At 31.0% G+C, this 24643-nt stretch overlaps 3 protein-coding genes across 3 annotated transcripts; 1 reads left to right on the top strand and 2 right to left on the bottom strand.

Annotated features, from left to right (window-relative positions):
- Positions 1 to 1412: 1412 nt before the first annotated feature.
- LOC112507627 (dof zinc finger protein DOF2.4-like) lies at positions 1413 to 2342 on the bottom strand. The gene is made up of 2 exons (XM_025112276.1): positions 2230 to 2342; positions 1413 to 1992 (listed from the first exon to the last, which is right to left on the bottom strand). Exons 1-2 carry the CDS (start codon positions 2281 to 2283, stop codon positions 1558 to 1560), a joined length of 489 nt encoding a protein of 162 aa, XP_024968044.1. The 5' UTR covers positions 2284 to 2342; the 3' UTR covers positions 1413 to 1557.
- A 6741-nt stretch (positions 2343 to 9083) lies between these two features.
- LOC112506852 (probable mediator of RNA polymerase II transcription subunit 37e) lies at positions 9084 to 12026 on the top strand. Its single transcript, XM_025111153.1, has 2 exons — positions 9084 to 9360; positions 10094 to 12026. Exons 1-2 carry the CDS (start codon positions 9147 to 9149, stop codon positions 11815 to 11817), a joined length of 1938 nt encoding a protein of 645 aa, XP_024966921.1. The 5' UTR covers positions 9084 to 9146; the 3' UTR covers positions 11818 to 12026.
- A 6392-nt stretch (positions 12027 to 18418) lies between these two features.
- On the bottom strand, positions 18419 to 20805 carry LOC112506854. The gene is made up of 2 exons (XM_025111154.1): positions 19615 to 20805; positions 18419 to 18498 (listed from the first exon to the last, which is right to left on the bottom strand). Exons 1-2 carry the CDS (start codon positions 20451 to 20453, stop codon positions 18486 to 18488), a joined length of 852 nt encoding a protein of 283 aa, XP_024966922.1. The 5' UTR covers positions 20454 to 20805; the 3' UTR covers positions 18419 to 18485.
- Between the last annotated feature and the right edge of the window lie 3838 nt (positions 20806 to 24643).

Raw genomic sequence — 24643 nt, 5'->3', positions numbered from 1 at the left:
ATTATTGTCATTTACCGTATTCTTAAAACAAATAATCATCATTAACTATATTTTTAATACAAATATTTGTTATAAGTATATTCTCAATTCCAATATTTGTCATTTACAAAACTTTGAATATAAATAATTGTCATTTATTGTATTTTAAAGTTATAGCTAAATGGAATATATATATATACATATAGTAGTCGTACTTGTAATTACTTAATTAGTCTTTTCATTTGATCTTTTTTATCACCTACAGTTTTCTTTGCAATACAATAGCTTTTATAGACGCTTTGCATCTTGCTTCAATTTTGGAATCGCATTGTGCAACGGATGCATACCATTCTCCTTATTCCAAAAGTCGTTCTATTCGTTATCCAGGTAAGCTTCTAACTAAATGATATTTGTTATCACTTCCATAGGAATAACTATCTTCCAACTTTATTTGAGTTTTTATATACATGAGTTTATCGTCCTTAATCTATAATTATGCCTAATAAATCTTTACAATACAATTTATGTTGAATCATAAACCGTTAGGTGGTTGTGCTTCCATTTGGACCATTTTGGAAATTAAGTCCTAACTTCATGCATATACATAATATTTCCTATAAACTTACTTTCATTACTGTAAATATACTTATTGTAGCTTTTTTGTTCTTTTTTTGATCAGATATCAGTGAATCAATCTTTGCAAAATTTTGAGAAGGTAGTCATCAACAATTCGTCTTCCATGTTATCTTCAATCTATTTATGCATAAAACCACAAACATGATTGTCTTTCAAACCTCTACATTTTATATTTAAGTTCACACATTTTAAGACGACCTTTGCATTCTAGATTGTATGTACCATTATGCTATTAACACTTAATATTGCGATTCAAAAGGGTAGATGAAATGTTATATATTGATGATAGAAATATCGAGCAAGAGAAACACTCTTTATATTTACAATGGTTTGAATAACTTTTAACATGAACTGTTATTTAATTGTTACGTGAATATGTTAGTTTTTCATATATTTATACAAACTTTTATCGATTCCACCAATTTTTAACTCCAATACTCTATTTCAACCCTAACATAAAATGGAACTGTTTGACGCATTAATTCAAGATACTGTACGTTTACCGGAGTCACGAGAGCATGTTCACAACCTTCAAAAGTTGTTCACATGTATTTGTCGTCATCATAAAAAGCATAAGTGACAATTGGAAAAAGACCAACCGAGCTCTTCAAATGGAATGATGGGCAACAACTTACGATTTGTTAGAGACAGAATTAGAAAGCATGTACGACTGAATCGCAAGTTAATCCTCATCCATAACAAGTACAGGCATCGTGATTTGCACATAACTCTTCGGAGTCTTTCGCAAACTTTGAACTTTTTTTCAAATTCAACCGCCTACACCAACATCAAATATCTTGTTGAAAACCGAGGTAAACCACTTATTCAAGTCACAAATAATCTTTCAGTTATGCTAACATCATAATATAACACAATTTCAATTTTCACAACTTTATTTTTCATATAGGAAATGACCATAATACTGAGAGTTCTGCAAACACCCTAACTTGCTATGTTTTCCGTGCTACATCTTGATGGACTCCCACTTATGGATTTAGCTCCTTTTCGGCTTCTGAGATTTCGAGTTTCTGCTGCTTTTGTTACTTCTTTTTCAACAGGAGCATTCCTTAGAGCACCACCTCGTGTCCAATAGCGCCTGCACGTCTTGCAAAAGTGTCGAGGCTGTGTGAGGCTGTAGTTGTTGAAGTAGCAAAATTTGGTGTTGGTGGAATCACAACGAGGGCACTTTAATCCTGGCTCACGCAGGGGTGGGTTGGCTAGTCTGGCTTGATCCACCATAGATCCTAGTTGAATTGATCCTTCACCACCACCACCACCACCACCACCACCTCCATGTTGTGGAGGCGCCAGTGGTTGCCAAAAATTAAGGTTTTCACCTACGCCACCACTTTCTTGTTGATGGTTTGATTGTTGCAACTGAAATAGAACACAATAACACAAAGCTAATTAAAGGTACTTATACTAACATGGTATATTCAACAAAGAAGAGATGTAAAGAGGATATATATATATATATAATATATACACACACATACATACATATGTATCATCTTCTTTACATACATGTTCTCTCCTTTTAATGTTGATTGGATGAAGAATTAAGAAGAAAAGATAAAGAAGTTATACCAAAGGGGAGAAGCTTAAAGATCATACCTGTTGATGACAATCGTGGTGATCTTGAAAGGGTGTAACAGGTGAGAAAACCATGGTTTGAATTTGATTTTTTTTTTCTCTTTTAGAAAGTTTCAGGGGATTTACGGAAATACATGGGCAAGAATAAAAAAACTAGAGAAATTATATAAGAGAAGACTATGAAGAGGAGTAGGTGGCTTTTGAATTGCTTAATATTATTTGATTTCTTTTTAGTATTTTAAATAATTCCTTTTTTTTGGTATATATTATAATAATTAGGGTTCTTGGGAGTGGGTGGTGGAAGTTTCTTAGCCATGAAGCTTTCTCAGAAACACAGTGTGATACGACTGCATCTTAGTGCTCCGGTAAAAAAAAAAGAGAAAAAATACGATTGGTCCATGCATGTATACACATATGTATGTATATATGTGCATGCATGGATGATGACAAGCTAGAAAACGTGTGATTGTGATGTATTTGTATACATAAATATATGCATATGCAGGTTAACGCGTTTGTGAAATCCACGTTATGATAGTGGGATGGTGGGATCAATCTTTTAGAATTGTAGAGTTTTTAAATCGCTGCCTACTTCTGGTCAACAGCATCTAATCTCATCAAACTTGATTAATTAAAGACTTCATTGATTTTTATAAGTTAATTTTTTCTTAAAATCCTACGGTTGCTATCAATTGTCAAGATATCACACTTTTAATTAATTAAAGACTTCATATAGAACTCTGGCTAAAACCGTTCATTAGCATTCTCTCTACACGTCTTGTCTCTCTCACTCTCTTTTCTTTTTTCTTTTTTCTTTTTTCTTTTTGCTTTCTTTCTTTATTACAACACAAACCCTTTTTGTGGGTGGGTAAAAAACAAGAATATTTTTTTCACATAGATTTTTTTTTTTTGTATCATCAAGTCATTTGGTAAACTACAAGTCCTGTGATTGGACTCGTGAGTTCCAATGGGAATGTTAAATGTACGATTATAATGATCTTGACCTGACACATATGGTGAATATATGTTTTTTGAGAGAGTATAATTACAATAAAGAAAAATTAATACATACACAACTTATTAGTTAAAGCTCTCAAACCCACAATTCTCCATAGATCGACTTGGTTAACCGTGTATACAAATTAACTTAGTTAATTTGAAAGATCTCTTAATCTACAGTGAGAAACCGGGTGGCTTTGATTAGGGTTTTGTGAGCTGAATAGCTGCTAATTAATTATAGACAAGTTCACGACATGTTCTTGAGAGAATCTTGACATTAAACTCGAGTCAAGAAACTGTTGTGTTATTCCCGTATCAATTTGAGGGGGTCCAACAGGTTTTGCTTTATGGTATATGTGTGCCCATAAAAAGAGAGATATACCTTTTTATCCCTTGTCATTAGGGTGGAGAAAGTGAGGCAAAAACATAGAACGAGATAGAAAAACAAAGTTTTCGTTCACACTAAGAATGTTAACAAATTCCAGTATGGTCAAGGGCATTTTAAACTTTGTTTTATTTTCTATTAAAAAGTTAAAATTAAATATATTATATTTTAAATTTTGGATGGTTACTCTTAGGTTGGGTTGTAAGATAAATTCTTGAGAGAGCGAACGCATAAAGATGAAAAGATAGTGACAGTATACTACGTACAACAAAATTGTATATATATATATATATATATATATAACATCTGGAACAAGTTCATTCCAGTCTTTTTGGATGTCGTGACTTTCTCATCAGAGGTTTAAAGGGATAGTGATTCTAGGACTAGAGGGAAGTTCAAGAAGTATCCGCTCCTTAGGTCGCCAAACTACGACGAGAGTTTCGCCTTTTGAAGAAGGGTTGTGAGGTTGGCAAAAGGGGGATTATTCAGGGCAGGCTCTATGGATAACGGGGATGGAATAGCGGTTTCATGTTATAGTTGTAGCAAGATAAAGTGTTAAAACTGCACGTTATATATTATGTTAAAAGATTTACAAATTAAAACAACAAAATAACTTACAATGACAAAAGTAACTTACAAAATTCACTTAAATAGCTATAATTATTTTTCTAACATTGTTCGAAACAAAACCTTCGATCGATACTTCATAATGAACTTTTCCCAATAAGTTGTTAAATTGAAATATTAGTATATAAGAGTTTAACAACTATTGTTTGCCTTTAGTTTAAAAAAAAAAAAAAAAAAAAAAAAAAAAAAAAAAAACTCTAGCTCAAGTCTAGGGTCAAATTCTCCCTCAACTCATAACTTTTCTACATGGTATCAAAGGGCTATAATATTCTAAACAATAATTAACAAAGTAAAATAAAATTCCAAGTGAGGTTGCTCGTCAAACAAGAAAGAGAAGCATTAAATATTAAACAGGGTTGTGCTTCGTAAATTAGCCATGTGGAAAACAAAGATGAACGAGCATAACCGACTATGATCAGAGGTCAATGAAAGACCTAAGGACAAGGAATTGCATATTTGTTGTTCTAATCAGGAATCAATGAATCAAAAAATCTAGTAGAATAGGGATGGGATTGAGCTGGCATAAGGGCATTGAACAAAATTGTTAAAACATTATAATTGCCTAATGGGTTAAAATAAGAGGTAGAATGCAATATGGATTAAGATAACAGTTAAATGTTCAAAATGAGCTCAATACTGAATATTTTTTAATTAATACTATTATTAAGAGTAAATTACAAATTTGGTTCCTGTGGTTCTAATATTTTTTTTGGCTTTGGTCGTTAGAATTTGTTTATTCCAAGATAGCCCTAGAGTTTGCATTTCCGTAACACATTGGTCCATACCACTAACAGCTGTTAACTCCCATTCATTAAGTGAGGACAATTCTTTTACAAACTATATATATATATATATATATATATATATAGACGAATAACTGTGTGAGAATACAAGTTAAACGTAAAAGCTTAGGAAGGTTTTGGACCCATGATCACAAACCAACCCATGAATTGCACTTTAGAAGTAAATTGATTTGATGCTTCTTATTAGTGTTGATCTGGTGGAACTCTTCAATCAGGATAAATCCAAGGGTGGAGATCCCTTCTTACCCTTCTCACCGCAACTCTCATTCTCACCAGAACCCACCCTATATATATATATATATGTGTGTAAATATGAAACTCTTCCCGCAACCTTGCCCTTATTGCCCTCAACCCCAATTGAAGAACCAATACTCTCAACCAAGAACTTCTATATGTAACACCAACCGCGGAGCAGAAGCATGCATTACACATGTCATCAGCTAGCGGACACAAGCAGAGTGGGATCGGTAGGTTTGAGAAAGGGAGTTAATAGATGAAATGGTCTTGAGACAGATAGTTGACTTACACGCCCCTATTCGATAGTTAACTAGCTATCTTCCTATAAGCAAAACATCGTGTGAGAAAGAGAGTTAAGGTGAAAAACGTGAGAAAGTAGCTAGATTATTGATCACCTTTTATCTCAAATACACCCATGAATCGTGTTTGATACGAGGATCGATCAGGTGCATCTCGGTGCATCTCATCATAATGTGTATCCAAGGATGGAGATCCCTTCTTATGTTTTTCACCTTAACTCTCATTCTCATCGAAATCTAACCTTATATATATATAGAGGAAGGTTCAGGGAAAAACCACAAAAATATGAAAAACTAGGTAACACTCTGGTAATTGTTCATATACATAGTATGCACATATGAATACAAGTAAGTGAAATTATTTTTTTGATTTCTATGCATGTGTACATGTAATGCACATCTGCATGCCGAACAAATTGCTTACGAATTACTTATATACACATATGTATATCGTCCAAATAAAATGTTATCTGGATGTTACTCAAATTTTTTATTTTTTTTCATTTTTTTACAGTTGTCTCCTAAATCTAGCCTTATATATCACATCGTATAGATGCTCTTCCCCTAAAATTTGTTCCTTTTTCAAATAAATAAATAATTAATGCATCATATTCTATCTCACAAATAATTAGTTGGATTAAATGATATTTACTTTCATTAATTGGTTTAATTTAAATATATTTTTAACGACTTATAATCCATTTTCACCTTGTTATCTTACTAATTTTTTATTTGACCAGTTTGACTGATTAACATAAAATAGATTTTATATGGATTTATTTGCTAAATAAATTAATAAAAAATATCTCCCTAAATTTGATTTTTCACATGGGCCAAATCTTTCTATTCTTACTGGATTGAAATGTTGGGCCAAATTGGTGACATCCATGACCATCATAATGTGACTAATTACTTAACCTTTTAATTTTTTAAAATTAAAATTAGTATTTAAAAATATCAAAAATATTTTGACCTGGAAGGGTAAAATTGGAATCGAAATGATAACATTCAAATAAAACGATCACGATTACTCCCATGGGGGGAGTAATAACATCGCCGACGGTGGGGTATCCAATGATTAGGGCTCGATTATTATTTATCATCGATTACAGTTATATCACATATTTATCACATCACATTTGATATCGCATTAGAGTAATCAAACAAGCTGTTGTATTAAAGTGTATCACATATTTATCAGCGCATAGTCAATATCACAATAAAGTAATTAAGCAGGGGTTGTATTCAATACTCTATCACACAAATATCACTACGCTATCATAATGAACATGGTTGTTTTCAACACTTTATTACACAACTATCACAATAATATCACAATAGAATAATCAAACATGATTGTATTAAAATATATCAAATATTTATCACAACATAATTGATATTACAATAGAGTATCCGAACAAATGTTGTATTAAATACTCTATCACACAAATATCACAACGATATTACAATAGCTTCCTTATCAAAACCATTGGAGCCTTCCATTCTTGGTTGAAAAAATGAAGCATTTGACAAAAAAAAAACTCTTAAAAACGATTTTTTATGCACGAAGTACTGTTTATTGATACATATTACTTAAAATTTAAGATTACAAGTAAACAATGCATAAGTACAACTTATTAAAGCTCCATACTTGAATTCGTGTAACTAACTAGAGATAAATATAATCAAATATTGAATAAACATATAATTTTAAATATAAAAAATCTAAAATATAATTAGGATAAGGGAAAATTGCATCAAAATTGAATCAACTTTCACTTAATTCTTATTTTGGGGAACCAACTTTCAAAATCGTCATTTTGGGGAACCAACTTGGACCTGATTCCTATTTTGGGGAACCAACTTTCAAAATCGTCATTTTGGGGAACCAACTTGCATCTGATTCCATTTTGGGGAACCAACTTGCAAAATAATTATAGAAAAATAATTAAAATTCGTTTTTTTCCAAAAATTAATGCAATAAAATCAATTTTTCATTTCAAATCTCGTTTTTTTAATTCAGATATCAAATCGAACATTTTAAAAAAAATCCAAATTATCACAATAAAAATTGTTTTTTACTAATGCAAAAAAAATCAATTTAATAGAAAAAAATTAGTTGATGCAATAAAAAATAAATATTAAATATCACATTCAAGATTTTTATATCTAACCAATTCGTATCAATTAATTTTTTTCTATTAAATTGATTTTTTTTTGCATTAGTAAAAAACAATTTTTATTGTGGTAATTTGAATTTTTTTATAAAAATGTTCAATTTGATATATTAATTAAAAAAAACGATATTTGAAATGAAAAAAATGATTTTATTGCATTAATTTTTAGAAAAAAACAAATTTTAGTTATTTTTCTATAATTATTTTGCAAGTTGGTTCCCCAAAATAATGATTTTGAAAGTTGGTTTCCCAAAATAGGAATGAGGTGCAAGTTAGTTCTCAAAAATGACGATTTTGAAAGTTGGTTCTCCAAAATAGAAATTAAATGAAAGTTAATTTTATTTTGGTGCAATTTTCCCTTAGGATAATCATTGATAACTAACATAATATGTAGTTATTATCTTTATAAAAATTATATTATTAAACCTAAATTAAATTTCTTTGTTACTAAACCTAAATTAAATTATAACTAAAAAATTAATTAAGGAAATTACAACAAAACACAAAAACTTTTAAAAATATTAGTTTAATAATGATATCGATATTCTTTTTTTCAAAATTTTATGATATTTTTAAATTTATATTTTATTAAAAAAACATTATCACTTTCTCAAAACCACATAAAACCGATGTTTACTTAAAATTCAAAATTACAAGTAAATTATGCCAAAATATAACTTATTAAAGCTTGATGTTTAAATTCGTATAACTAATTGCGGATAAACATAATCAAATAGAGGATAAACATCTTATTTTAAAATATAAAAAATATAAAATATAATTAGAATAATTATCGAGTTCTAACAAAATAATTAATTATTATATTTATAAAAAAATTATATTATTAAATCAAATATAAATGATTCGTTATTGTATCTAAATTAAATTAAAAAATTATACAAAAAATAAGAATTTTAAATAGTTAATTTAATACTAATATCGATATATTTTTGTCAATTTTATGATATATCTTCAAACTTATATTTTATTTAAAAATAAAAACATCATCGTTTTTCTTAAAATTATATAAAATTATATTATAACATTAATTAAAATAAAAAAATAAAATAAAATATTAAAATCAATATATCGTTATATTAAGCGAATATCTTTCTCAAATTGAAATAAGAAAAAGAATTTGCGGCCCAAAATAAGGCTTTTCCGGAGAAAATATCGGCGGGAAATATGAAGAGTTCGTACACCAAATTTAACATGCATCTCCCCAATCAACCGCAGCCGTCGATTTGACCTTAAATTTAATCTGGACGCTTCACGAACATTCTAGAACGCCACAACCCATCTCTCAAAAACCATACATATACCATTCCTCCTCACGCCTTCTCCCTCATTCATTCTCTCTCAAATCCTAAAACCACTCAGTGTCACCTAAACAGACAAGAGGTACAAGATAATGGCTGGCAAAGGTGAAGGTCCGGCTATCGGAATTGATCTGGGAACAACATATTCGTGCGTTGGTGTTTGGCAACATGATCGTGTCGAGATCATTGCCAATGATCAAGGTAACAGGACGACGCCGTCTTACGTTGCTTTCACCGATTCCGAGAGGTTGATCGGTGATGCCGCCAAGAATCAGGTTGCAATGAACCCTACCAACACTGTTTTTGGTGAGTTTTGCTCCGACGAATTTAGATCCTAACTTTTTGCTGCTTATTTACTTCTGGATATGGGGTTTTCGTTTCTTATCCATTACTTTTTAAGATTTATCTATGTATCATTATAACTCCTAGTCTGTTTATGCTATATTAGTCTGTCATTCATCTTTTGGGGAGCTCTATTTTCGAGTTTATATCTTTCTCTTTTCAAATCGTATTATTTTGAAATCTGAGATGTTAGAAGTAAATCAGTTTTTTATCTTCTAATATTGAGTATCGTTGTCTTTGAATGCAACTCATTGTTTAGGTTATTTGGTAAAATTTCATAGATATTCCGATTTAGGATCTATTAGTTTCTGTATGAAAAGTTCATAGCTATTCTGTGTGAGGGTCTCTGCATAGGGTTTGTTCATCGATATTTCACTATTCGGGTAGGCTGAATGCACTGAAAGTGAATATTTGTTCGAGTGGTAAACAAGAAGCAGTGTTCCTCCAGTATGTCTTGTATTATATAAGATGGATCATTAAAATTTGAAATTTATCGTGCATGTTCTAACATTGAATTTTAAAATGTGAAGATTCATAAAGCCTCTTCCAACATTGAATTGTAAGATTCAAGATTTGGCAGATTCTAGAATGTTTAAATGTATTTGGTTTGCTCCATCTTTATGTGTTCTTGTATTAGATCATTGGTTTGTTTCATATGATTCAAGCTTTTATGCTCACTTATTTTCTCTTAAAACAGATGCAAAACGTCTGATTGGTAGGAGATTTAGCGATTCTTCTGTGCAAAGCGACATAAAGTTGTGGCCTTTCAAGGTCACGTCTGGTCCAGCAGAGAAACCCATGATTGCTGTTAATTACAAAGGTGAGGAGAAGCAATTTGCTGCAGAGGAGATCTCCTCCATGGTGCTTATTAAAATGAAGGAAATTGCAGAAGCTTTTCTTGGATCAACAGTGAAAAATGCTGTTGTCACAGTTCCTGCCTATTTCAATGACTCCCAGCGCCAGGCTACAAAGGATGCTGGTGTGATCTCTGGCCTAAATGTCATGCGTATTATTAACGAGCCAACTGCTGCTGCAATTGCTTATGGTCTTGACAAGAAGGCTAGTAGTGTTGGTGAGAAGAATGTGCTTATCTTTGACCTTGGTGGTGGTACTTTTGATGTGTCTCTTTTGACTATAGAAGAAGGTATCTTTGAGGTGAAATCAACGGCTGGTGACACTCACCTTGGTGGAGAGGATTTCGATAACAGAATGGTGAACCATTTTGTGCAGGAATTCAAGAGGAAGAATAAGAAGGATATTACCGGCAATCCAAGAGCACTCAGGAGGTTGAGAACCTCTTGCGAGAGGGCAAAGAGAACTTTATCGTCCACAGCTCAAACCACCATTGAGATTGACTCTTTGTATGAGGGTATTGATTTCTACTCCACCATTACTCGTGCTAGATTTGAGGAGCTGAATATGGATCTGTTCAGGAAGTGTATGGAGCCCGTTGAGAAATGCTTGAGGGACGCGAAGATGGACAAAAGCTCGGTCCATGATGTTGTTCTTGTGGGTGGATCCACCAGGATCCCGAAAGTCCAGCAGTTACTTCAAGATTTTTTCAACGGGAAGGAGCTCTGCAAGAGTATAAATCCTGATGAGGCCGTTGCTTATGGTGCTGCAGTCCAAGCTGCAATTTTGAGTGGCGAAGGAAATGAAAAGGTTCAAGATTTGCTTCTTTTGGATGTCACCCCACTCTCTCTCGGACTTGAAACTGCTGGAGGTGTCATGACTGTTCTTATTCCAAGAAACACGACCATCCCAACAAAGAAGGAACAAGTATTCTCGACATATTCAGACAACCAACCTGGCGTTTTGATTCAGGTTTATGAAGGCGAGAGAACAAGAACCAGAGACAACAATTTGTTGGGGAAGTTTGAACTCTCGGGCATTCCTCCAGCACCTAGAGGGGTCCCACAAATTACGGTCTGTTTCGACATTGATGCCAATGGGATCCTAAACGTGTCTGCAGAAGACAAAACCACAGGGCAGAAGAACAAGATCACGATCACCAACGACAAGGGACGGCTTTCGAAGGAGGAAATTGAAAAGATGGTTCAAGAGGCAGAGAAGTACAAGGCAGAGGATGAGGAACATAAAAAGAAGGTGGAGGCTAAGAATGCCTTGGAGAACTACGCTTATAACATGAAAAACACCATTAGGGATGAGAAGATTGGGGAGAAGCTGAACCCAGCAGACAAAAAGAAGATTGAAGATGCAATTGATGAAACGATGACATGGCTGGATGGCAACCAGCTTGGTGAAGCAGATGAGTTTGAAGATAAAATGAAAGAACTGGAGAATGTGTGCAATCCGATCATTGCGAAGATGTATCAGCCTGGTGGTCGTGGAGCCATGAATGTGGATGATTTTCCTCCTGCTGCTGCTGGCGCTGCCCCTAAGATTGAGGAGGTAGATTAAGTTCGTCATTGATTGCTATCGTTTGTTCAGATTTTTTTAGGAAACATTTTGTTTGATTTTGATTATATGGGAGGTTTTGGCGTATTTATTAGTAGATCGATGCCTTGGGGCGAAGAAACACTTTGTTTGGGCGGTATGCCCCTATTTTGAAATTGTTTGTTTGAAGAATATTGGTGAAGATTACCAAAATGACTTTTGGTCTTGCAGTATCGTAGTCTTTGACTTCCTAGGAGGTTAGGGGTTTAAATCACACTAAAGGTGATGAGGGGTATGAATTTATTTGTTGTATTTACCGTATATAAATATCATATACTTCAAAAATAACAATGGCGAAGATTGCGAATAAATCAATACGGAAAAATGATAGGAGTTGCACATATATAAATGTATCATACATGGCTTGACCTAAAATAGTTGGAACTTCTACATTCAACAGAGGATAAAAATAACGATTGAATGAATCACGTAAGATGGTTTGAGCCATATGCCTATTGGCAACTGGGGATCATAAGATGGTTAGTTTTGCAAGGATTTGGTCGTGTCCATTGTGATAAGGTGAAGATGAAAGGCATGAACTTGAAAAGAAGCAAAATATCTAGTCGATTATTTATTAGCCGATTTAAATAATGGGTTGGATAAAAAAAAAAGCAAAGAAAAAGAATCATGATTCGTTCAAGGATGACATATAGTCATATAACATTATTTTTTTATGGGCGTTAGAGCATTTCCAACATATTCTGTATAATATCTTTAAATAAGAGAACCAAAAGTCTAAAAATTTAAAATAAATTACATTCAGTTCAAACATATTCTCTATTTTAGAGTTTTCATCATTAATTATAATATTATATTATTTAGATATTTTATAATTTTATGATTCTCATACATTTAAATTACCCTTATATAAAATAATATTAACTCAAGATTATTTTGACTGAATTAATAAAAAACTCATTCTTGTCTTCTAGCGAAAATTTTAGAGAATTGTTTATGTTTGGAGTTTTCTTTATGTTTCTTTCTAGTTGTGTATTCGTGTAATACGGCGGGAGCCATGAATTTTAATAATTTTGAAGTTCCACTGGTTTATTAGAGAAGATTTAATGATCATATAAATTATACTTGGTCTTTACATATTAATATAATTTGAATAAATAAGAGTTTTGGTTTCAATTACAGTCTATCGATGAAGAAAATTGTATAACAGTTTAAAATCCAACATATTTAAACGACTCCACAAATGTGTTCGATTTACACCAAGAGCAAAGAATCAAGAGATCGAGAGCGAGATCGAGAGTTTTCTAGAGCAATTGAATGGGAGAACTTTTAATAACTCATGGTGAATATTATTTTGAATCTCACCTTGGGGGATGATGAGAAGACATAGAGATATGAGAGGATGAAGACATGAGTAAAATGTGTCAAAAGTATCTTGCGAACATGAAAAGACAATGTAATAATGTGCGTTGGTAACTTGTACTATATGTTATTTTAGCTGTAGATTAAGAGATTTTAAGACTGAATGCATAAAGTAGTAGTACTTAATGCATTATTAGTTGTTTTTATGACTTTTAAGACTTTGTGCATAAATGTATAATACCTTGTGTATTAAAAATTGTTTTTAAGACTTTTGATAAATCTTGATTATAAAGTAGTATAGATATAGATATAGAGACAAGTTGGAGAATATGTCGGAGTCGTATAGAAAACAAAAAACCCATTTTCTCTATTTTAAAGAATTTGTTGGAGATGTTTTGACATCATTTTGTGCATGTTGGGGAATTGGGTCTCCAAAGAAACCATGTAAACACTTGATAAAAACTTGAAATCGCATGAGATCAAACTTTTCCTTAAATGATATTTTGAACCAAATTTGGCAGGGTATCACTAAATTTACTAGAAGTTAATCCCAAATTAACCATCCCGGTTTTGACATAAATCTTAACTTAATAATGTAGAAAGATTGTAACCGTACATTGAAGCCAATAAATGAATACCCCATTCGAAATTTTTTTCCTGAAAATTTAGTTAGACAGTTAGGAATTAAAAGAATAATGATAGCTTACCTGAGTGTCAGGTACAGTTTGTCTGTATTCCGATTAATTCAAGGGATTTTGGAGAACAATCAAAAAAAATTCTAATATTTTTACAGGATTTAAACTGGTGATCTCTAAAAAAAAATCCTTAAAAACCCAAATCTTATTGTCAACTGAGATAACCATAGAATCCAAGGAACAAGAGCATGTGCTAAGCATCATTTAAATGAGAGGTGATTATCAAAAACCCACTACATATGTTTTAAAGTTTTAATTAATTAATTCAAAGTTTGAAACTTTTAGACATGATAAATCAGGGTGCACTTTCCCACCAAATTACGTGTAAAGGTTTTTATGTATATAACCTTTTCTTATTATCGATATTTTTGTTTTTATATATGTTTAATTGTACGTATGATTGTTGATCGGTAAAAATTAAAAGATCAAGAAAATATCTGGATTCTGGACTCTAGCATCGTTTATCGATTCGTAATGGTTAGGAGGATGGTGCATATTAAACAACTTATTGAGTCACGTTGGTTGAGTTTTAGGAGGATGTAGTGGAAAATCTTATTTACTTTGGATTCGAATCCAGGCTCTGTCAAATCCATTGTGGCTATGGAGATTCACCTGCAATGACTACAAGCTATTTATGGTTGCCTGGAGGATTAGTCGGTGCATCTAAACTGATTTGAAAATCCACGGTTACCGACGTTCCAAATAAAGATCAAACTTTGGTCTTCATACAAAGTGTGTTAGATACTTGATGATCTGCCAGCAGTTCGTGGGTTAATTAACATACACACAATATATATATATATATATATATATAGAGAGAGAGAGAGAGAGAGAGAGAGAGAGGTGGATTATTATGCAACTCTTTACATTTGTACAATCAATACAACTCAATCTCAACCGTCCATTTAATTTGATGGATATGTGATTTCATAAAAGTTTTGATTGTTTCATAATATAAAGTATTGATCATAATTAATGAACTCTAGTCATCTTTTATAAATATTTAAATCATAATAAATGACCTTTCATTATTTCCATAAATATCTCAATTGATTGGGTTGCATTGGTTGTACGAATGGACATGGTTGCATTTGAAATATACCCTATATATATTTCAAATACAACGTATCTTATTTGTACAACCTTGTTCTAAACCGTCTATTTTATTTTATTTCGGTTTTTTTTAATTGATAATCTATAACTAGCTTTTCCACCTCATTAAATGTTGATTGTAGATGAACTAATTAGTGGTAATGATGAAGTTGCGTTGGTTGTACAAATAGAATATGTTGTAAAGTAAACCACATCTCTCTATATATATACTAGAAGGGTACAATGCAGCGATATATCTAGATTTTAATGTTTCGTTTTATTTTTTGTCTCGATACTATAAGACGACTTTATGTGGTTTTGAGCAAACAATAATGTGTTTTTAATAAAATATAAATTTAAAGATATTGTAAGATTTAAAAAACAATATAAAAGTTTCATTTTTTTTGTGTAATTTCTTTACTTTAATTTTTTATTATAATTTAATTTAGATTTAATAATGAACTAATTTATTTTTGGTTTAATAACACAATTTTTTATAAAGATATAATTAAGTATTTTGTTATAACTCAATAATCATCTTAATTATATTTTAGATCTTTTAATATTCAAAATGAAAAAAATTATCATGTATTTGATTATATTTATCTACAATTAATTACACTAATTCAAACATGAAGTTTAATAAGTTGTACTTACGTACAATTACTTGTAATCTTAAATTTTAAGTAATACACATCAATACACAATACCTTATGTATAAAGATGGTTTTTAAGAGTTTTTATCAAATGATTTACAATATAATATAAATTATTAGATGCTAGTTTTTTATTCTCTTTGGAAAAAAGTGTCATTCTTGTTAGTGTTACATTCAATTTTAAGGTATGTAACAAGTAACTACAAGAGTCGATTATTACTTGTTTTTCTTTCGTTACATTTGAGTTCATATATGATTTAATAGTAACGTTTACTTATTAATTAAACATTTATAATACAGTTAATAAAATAAAACAAAAGAAACAGTTAAATCGAATTATACTGATGGGTTCAAGAATACAAGATGCTTGTGTTATAAGTTATCAATCCAAAACAGAAAGATGGATATAAATTGAAAGAATTTGTAGGATAAACAAATGATTCTTGTTCAAAAAACGTAAACTGGTAATACAAATCTATGTAATTAACATAATTAACATCTACAAGGATAGAATCAAGAAAAAATTACTCGATATTGCAAATTCTTCGTGATTTGATCCCGATTGAGGCCTGCACAATCCTAGTGTCCTAAGATAAAAATTCGCCGGTATACTTAGTGTTCGCCTAGAGGATACAACAATCGAATTCAGGTTTGCACTTGAATCTGGCGAAATTAATCATTGTTTGGTGCTAGATGTTGTATGAAAGATAGAGAGAAACCAGAGCAACACATGCGAGGAGATAGATTCGGGTCAGGTTATACCAGATCGAGAGACCCCATCAAATACCACACACCAAGGCCCCAAGCTTTTAATTAATTCATTTAATGCTCAAGGGTTGGTGTATGTATATTAAGTGGATGAGGTTTCCTTGACTCTCCTATGTGGAACAAGGTTTCTCACTGTTAAGCCAAGTTCCAACACTTGTCTTATTACCATATTACCATGGTGCTTTCATCAATAATCAAGCATGATGAGATTATAAAAATCATTAAAATGATTTGCAGTTACAAATTCAAATTTAAGAAGGAATAAAAATCATTTGTGACTACGGAGGTTCAAATACAGTTACTTCAAACTACCCACAAAACAAGTGGTCGCTCTAAAATTAGTCAACTCGTATAACAGATTAAATATCCAGGTTAAGTAAAAAAAATCATTAAAACGAAATCTAAAATAAGTGAGAATATTTCATATTTGTTACGTGGCCATGGCTCATGGACGTGCAAAAGGGTTTCCCCACACAAAAAAGTTAGTAATCATTTTGTAAAATCATTGATGTTTATGTTTGGTACTTATCGTGAGATTCAAAAACAATTTGTAATTATTTAAAACTTCAAATAATTAAAGTTGATAATAGAATAAAACAATTAATCTTCCAATCAAATTCATTTTTTAACCACTTTTAAAATAAAATCCTTATTTTAACATGAGTTTACGCAAAATGTTTTACATATTTACGTAAGAACTATTTTCAGATTAATAAAAAGAATTTTTTTTTTTACATAAATGTGATTTTTTTAAATATGAAATTCAAATAAGTAAGATATTTATATAAACCCCGACTAAAATGAGAATTGGATTGGAAATATTGACTATTTCAGTCAATTTCCCATTACAGTTTAAAACTTTCGACATTGTATTTGTTGTTTGTAATTGAAGAATTATTCATCTAAAAGTGTTATATTTAACGAAGAAAGATATATATAAGAATAGTCTGTATTTAATTACTAAAGGGCCGTTTACCTAAGCACTCATCCGGTAAGCGCTTAACGGTAAGTTTCAGCTCTATCTTTTACTTATCGGGTAAGATTTTAGTCTACCAAACGACATCGTATGTAATAATTTACCCGGTAAGCGCTAACTGTGGTATGAGTCGTCGCCATCACTTACCGGGTAAGACTCTCGGTTCGTGACTTCGCTCTTACCAAACAAGATTTTTGGTCCTTGCCATATTCATTCGGTAAGGGAATATGACTTGATAAACGCTTACCCGAGTAAGCATTTGGTAAACGGCCCCTAAATTTATTTTAGTTCACAATGATTTGCAATTATAGACTTAATTCACCCATTGGAAAGGAGATAGTTTAACTGAAGTCAAACAAATGATAAGTTAATGATCCTAATAAAACCCTAACTTGAATGTTCTTCAAGGGCGTTGGTTTGACGAAATAATTTTGAGGGATTTGGATTTCGTGAAAGGATTTAGGAGGGAATTGGAACGATTTGAAATCGTTGGTGTAGGATTTGTAATAGAATTGAATTCCATTAATTGTAAAAAATAAATTATAAATAATTAAATTACTTTTTTATTAATCGATTATTACAAAACAAATGTTTTTAGTGTATTTTAGAACATTATCATACACAAATCCTACGAAATCCCATGAAATACCAACAATTCATGGGATTTCAAATGTTAGATCGCGACCGCAACCAAACTCCTCAAAAGTTTCTGCCTCAAAAAAGCATATCATTGGCAACCACACAATCGCGAGTTACCATCTAAACTTGACCACCCAATAAATCATAGGATATTGAGGCACCGTTTAACAATAAGAAACTATATAATTTTAAGCTAGATTGCAAAAATCAAGCACTTTCAAACTGTACATTTTTGTATATATGTATCATTGATGATACAAAATTGCTAGTCACAAACGTGAAGACCATTAACAAGAAACAAAGCTTGAACAAAACCATAACAGGTGGAAATGCTTCGGCAAAAGAAACGAATACCCTTTCTTTAGCTGTTAACTTAAACCACGACAAAGAAAGTGAAACCGTGGTCCACACAACAATGACCAGATAACAACCAACTCTAGGTGTAGCTGTGCAAGCATGATATCAATGATGATGGATAGACAAAGATTAGGTTAAGAACCTGTTAATTTTTATAAAGAATATGATCAGACGATGACAGATACAACTACTGAATATAAGAAAATAAAACTTAAGGTTTAAATAACAATTCAGTATATTTGAAGGGAGTAGATTGCTCATTTTCAAAGTAAAAGTTGAATGTTGTGAATTGTGATAGGTTAATCTTTCATCAATTAAATATTGCAACTTGCTTTCAATGAAGTCGGTGCATGCTTAACAAAAAAAACTAGTCACGACATTAAAATTTTAACCTAAAATAGTAAAATACAATACAATTAGTACTTTAACTTGATTTTTATTTTAGATAATATATTTTAAAATTTTTATTTTGATATTTAAGATATAAAATTTTAAACATTTAAATAATCGGGTTACCGGTTAAATCATTAACTCTTTTTTCAAATAAACCACAATATATAAAAACTAATTTTAGATTAAGATATTTATTTCAGTAAATAATACTGAATTGGATACTATATTAATCACAATTTGCATGGTAACTGGTTAATACTTCAACCGGTTACCCGGATGCTTAAATGTTTAAAACTTTACATCTTAGATACCAAAATGGAAGTTTTGAAAGTATGTTACTCAAAATAGAAATCAAATTAACGTACATTACTTTTTCATGTAATTTGTCTTTTGAAGATTGTATATTTTGATATTTAATGTAATGATGATTTCTCCTTCAATTAGTGTAATTCCTCCAATTTCTTGACAAATACAGTTCTTAGCAAATATTTAATTTCTTAATATCTTTTTAATTCTTTTGATTTCTTACCAATTTTGACCAAGTAAATCTCGTAACTACGACGCCATCGATAACATAATTGTTTAGTTATATTATAAAGTTTTAGTATGTGGGAAAAATATCGTATCAAAATCAAACGATATTATTTAAATTAAAAAATCATTTTTTTATTAATCTGGATATACAACCTGCTATGCAAGCTGACTAATCTCAAAACTTGGAGTTACATTAAAAAATTCATTGATAGAAACAGGAGAAAAGCGTCTATTGTCTATATATCATTGCACAAATTCTATTAAACCCTTTTGTAATTAAAAAGATAAATTAATTAAAAAATAGAAAATTAAAAAAAAGAAGCCACTCTACCATTTCTCATCAACTGGAGCCATTGTTGTTGATGGAGAACAAGCCAAAGGAAGAACCTTTGAATGTGTTTGATGGCCTCCTTCACTGACAACCAGTTTCACAAAACCACCATCTTTCTCCTCTGTTTTTCTTGGAGAATCTTGATCCATTTTCTTGAAGCTTTCCCTTTTCTCACCCTCTGTTTGCATCAATCTTTTCAGAAGCTTCTCCTCTGCATCTCTCAAGAACTTGAAAGTGGGTGGTGGGGAAGATCCCATCTTGTTGATGGTGAACTCAGTGGATTCAAACAAAGGGTTCAATCCATGGTGATTATAAGCTTCAAGATTGGGTGGTTGTGGGAGCTTCAATGGCGGTGAAGCAAGAGGAGACAGAAAAGGTGTGTCGGGAGTATCAAGAACGTCGCTCAAACTTCTTGTTCTCGAACCCTTTTTGCTTCTTTCAGATTCCAAATCCTCTTTGGTTTCTTCATTGATTGTGAAAAGAAACCTAGGTGGCCCACCTAGGTTATGCAGCCTCATGAGCTCAAGATCCAAACTTTCATCTCCCAAACCCTTGGATACCAAATTTTGACCCGAACCCATATCCGAATCTCGTTTTTTGACATGGGTTTGCAAATCTTTATCTTGGGTTTTGGGGGATTTTGATGTTTCCCAACAACAGGAAATGTAAGAAGGGAGGGTAGTATTGGAAGAAGAAAAATGTAGGCTTTCAATATCTTCCCTATTCTTGGAGAGCCTTTTCTTCCACCATAGAAGATAGTAGAGCTCTGCAGAAAGAACAAAGAGGATACATCCAAAGAGGAAACACAAACCAATCTCTAGACCACTGAAAGATGACATATTTACCCCTTGAAGAAGAGAAATTCGCACCCAAACTCAAAAAAGGTTGAAGCTTTCTCAAGTTTGAGGAAGACCCATCAGTTGATGAGAATCTTTAAGCCAAAAAGGTTCAGAAGAGCCAAGAAAGATGAGTCTTTCAACCAGAGTTCACATGGTGGGAAAATGGTTGGAAACTACATAAAAAACAAAAGCCATCATAAAGACTTGTATACATATGTTGGTAGGGTTGCCTTCAACCACATAAACTTGCAATACCTTTTCAAAATTAAAATTTGGCCTACCGATTTTAAAGAACAAAAATGAGGAAAGATTTGAAGGGAAGAAGGCGATGGGGGGATTGTAGACTCACCAAAAATCATGTTTAGGTGTGAATTTATAGTCGGTTTCCGCGTGTGTGTGTGTCTTTTTTTGGTGGGGGCGGAGGGGGAGGGGATACCTCAAATGAGTTGTCAATGGAATTTGTGAAAGAAATTTGGAAGATAACATCATATGAAACTCCTTTATTAACATGTTAAATTTTACGGTCTAAAATTATAAGGGTAGTGTTCGATTGGTTTGAACTTGACTTTAAATGTCAAAAGTATCAGGAGGTCTAAGGTTCAAATCCACTGAGGGATAAAAATCTCCTTGTGGCCATGGAGGTTCAAATGCGGTGACTCTGGCCTATCTGCTAAATAGATGGTTGTCTTGGGATTAGTCGGCTTGCATAACATGTTAGATATACAGGTTAATAAAAAAAAATAAGGTCTAATTTTATATTGTTTTTATACTATTTATTAGCGAATGTAAAAACTATAAGCTATCCTAAGTGCCACTTTTAATTTCTACCAAAAATAGAAGTATTAATTCGTCTCTATAATTTATATATATATATATATATATATATATATATATATATATATCTTTGTTAGTTTATTTTACAATGTAATTAAAAGTTTTAAGAATAACGGTATCTTAAATTTTTTTTGGAACGTCCCTATATCTATACTATATTATAGAGCATTTGACAAAAACTTTTAAAAATCATTTTTTATGCATGAAGTACTGTATATTGATGCATGTTATTTAAAATTCAAGATTGCAAGTAAATTATACATAAGTACAACTTATTAAAGTTCCAAGTTTGAATTCATATAACTAACTACGGATAAACATAATCAAATAGAGGATTAACATCTCATTTTCAAATATAAAAAATCTAAAATATAATTAGAATATTTGTCTGAGTTTTAACAAAGTAATTAATTATTATCTTTATAAGAAAATTATATTATTAAACCAAATATAAATTACTTCGTTATTGAACTTAAATTAAATTATAATAAAAAAATCGAATTAAAAAATTACATAAAAAATAGGAATTTTAAATAGTTAATTTGATATCAATATCAATATATTTTTGTCAAATTTTTATGATATATTTAAATTTATATTTTATTCAAAAATAAAAATATTATTGTTTTTTCAAAATCACATAAGACAATACTATAACATTATACGAGTACCCTTCTAATTATATAAAAGTATTTGTTTAAACATATGAGATTAAATAAAACATAAAACCAAATAAATTAATTTAAATTTCAGATATTTCATTTTTCTAGAAATTATACTAAAAACGATTTTTTTTAACACTAATGAATTAAAATCTTACTACATTTATATTTTATGGGTTTTTGTTTTTTTTTTTTCTTATAATTGCAAGTGGGAGTGTATTTTCCTAAATAAAAAATGTTAAAAAAATTAATTTAAAATCATATTATTTTTTAGAATATGTAAAACTTGTTATAATCATACGAGTTAAATAAAATTTAGATTTTTCAATCAACAAACATTTTATAACATTTTTAATCAAAATTCCGAGTCTTACTCATGAATCAGTTCTTCAATTTTAGAGATCGAGATCGTAAATATAACACGTTTGAGTGTTTATATGGTTTTTATAAGGGATTTAGAGTACATAACGACATCTTGTTTTTATTTCCATTTGTGATTTTCTCTTTCTAAATTACTTGAATCTAATGTGGTTCTTTTTTGGGGTTTTTTCTCTTAACCTTTTATATCAAGATATTAAAAGAAAATAAATGGAAATAAAAGTCAATTTTATATAAATGAGAAAATATTCATTTTGTGATATTCAATTTCTTAAAATTTATGTAATATATGTTGTTATAGAGTAAAATACCTTTTAATAATGTATAGTAATAAAATTATCTTCAATAGTTATGTTATTATTATTTTTATATAAAATAGAGTATTAAAAGTTAAATTTTTTACAAAAACTATATTTAATTCCAACAGCTAGGGGTGTTCAATAACCCAACTAATCCGATCAACTCAACCTAACCCAAAGCGAAATAACTCAATCTGAAGCAACTCAATGTCTAATTGAGTTGTAAGATTTTCAAACTGTATGTATTGGATTGATATTGAGTTACTATTATTTGAATTCAACCAGATCCGATAAACCCGATAAACTTTTATTTATTGGATTTAATATAATTGTTGAATTTCTATTAATATATACATTAGACAATCACATTATCACGTACACTCTTCATATACACATATTTTCAATCTATGCACATCTTTATATAATTCATTTGTATATATATTCCGTAACTGTTTAGCTACAAAATACAAGCAATGAACAAAAATCTAAATTTAAGTACGAGGATTAAATAAATAAAATTGATAAATTGTATACAAAATATAATTTACTTTTATAACAATTCGTTTTAATCCGCTTATTTATTTTTCTTTTACCAATAATTCATATATAAATATATAAATTATTGTTTTCTAACGATGAATGAACATAAATAAATTACTATTACGTTATCAGTATTTTTATATTTTTTATTTAAACTTTCATAATACAATTTGTTATCGTATGGAATGTTTGTTAGACTCTACTGATAATCGGAATATTATTAAACCAATAAAATTTTGTTAAAATTGATACGTTTACGTCACCTTTTTATTACGTTTTTTTGGTTACAAACGACATTTTAATTAAATACTGAAATCAAGGCGTTTAAAAAATAAATAAAGAGGGAATAACATTCGATGCACCTGCAGAGTGCGTTGGGGACGTGGCAAGCCGCGGTTACGATGCTGGCAACTGACGCTGAAAAGAAAGTGCAGATGCCATTCTTTTGGTTTTATATTATTTTGTTTAATCTTACACAAATTCATTTACAATAATCATCAATTAAAGCTAATTCTTTTTTTTTAAATACTGATATAAAAAGAAAAAAAATCCAGTAAAACCCAATGAACTTTAGTGTTTGAAATAATTAAGTTATTGGAGAACTAACAAATAAATCATTGACTTTTCAAAACTTGTTAAATAAATCATTAAATTTTCTTAAACTTGTTAGATAGATTCTCATTCTTTGAAAATGTAATTTGAATAGGAAGTAAACCTACAAATTTAAAAGAAAAAAAACCTAAAAACCATCCTAAACATTGTCGCTCTCCCCTCTCCCTCGCTCAACTCCGTCGCCCTACACCATTCCTCACTGCACCACCTCTAGTCGTTGTCGCACCACCGTCTGCCGTCGATGCACCACCAGCCGCCGTTGCACCACCATCGTTTGTCCGTCGCCGCTACAACACCCAGTTCCATCAATTTTTGATTTCTCAGGTTCGTCGCGTCACCACCGTCTGTCGCCCTTTCTTTGTTGAAATGGACCAAGCTATCATTTTCATCCATTTTTCCTGCCAACTCACAATAAGATATGTCCTACACCTATTTCACTAGGATTTATTCATATAATAGATTTTCATTTAGATCAACCCAACATAACTTTATAAGCAGGTTTCATTCTTTAACCCTGACTTTTGGCATATCTTTTTCAATGGATGTGAAATTAATGGCAAATACGGGCATTGTCTGTTTCACAACTAGAATACTCTAAGGCCATTGGTAGCTTGATGTATGCCATGACGAGCACCAGGCCTGACATAGCATATGTTGTGGGACGGTTGAGTAGGTACACTAGCAGTTCTAGTACTCAACATTGGCAAGCGGTTCAAAGAGTATTTAAATACCTTAAAAGAACCATGAATTATGGTTTGAGTTACTTGGAATACCCTTCAGTTTTAGAGGGTTATTCGGATGCAAGTTGCAACATAGAGGACCACTTCTCAACAAGTGGTTTGGTAATTTTGCTTGCGGGAGGTGC

Source organism: Cynara cardunculus, assembly GCF_001531365.2.
Source record: "Cynara cardunculus var. scolymus isolate 2C chromosome LG 2, CcrdV1, whole genome shotgun sequence".
NCBI lineage: Eukaryota > Viridiplantae > Streptophyta > Magnoliopsida > Asterales > Asteraceae > Cynara > Cynara cardunculus.
Note: the sequence above shows the minus strand (reverse complement) of the source record. Positions and strands in the feature narration are given on the sequence as shown.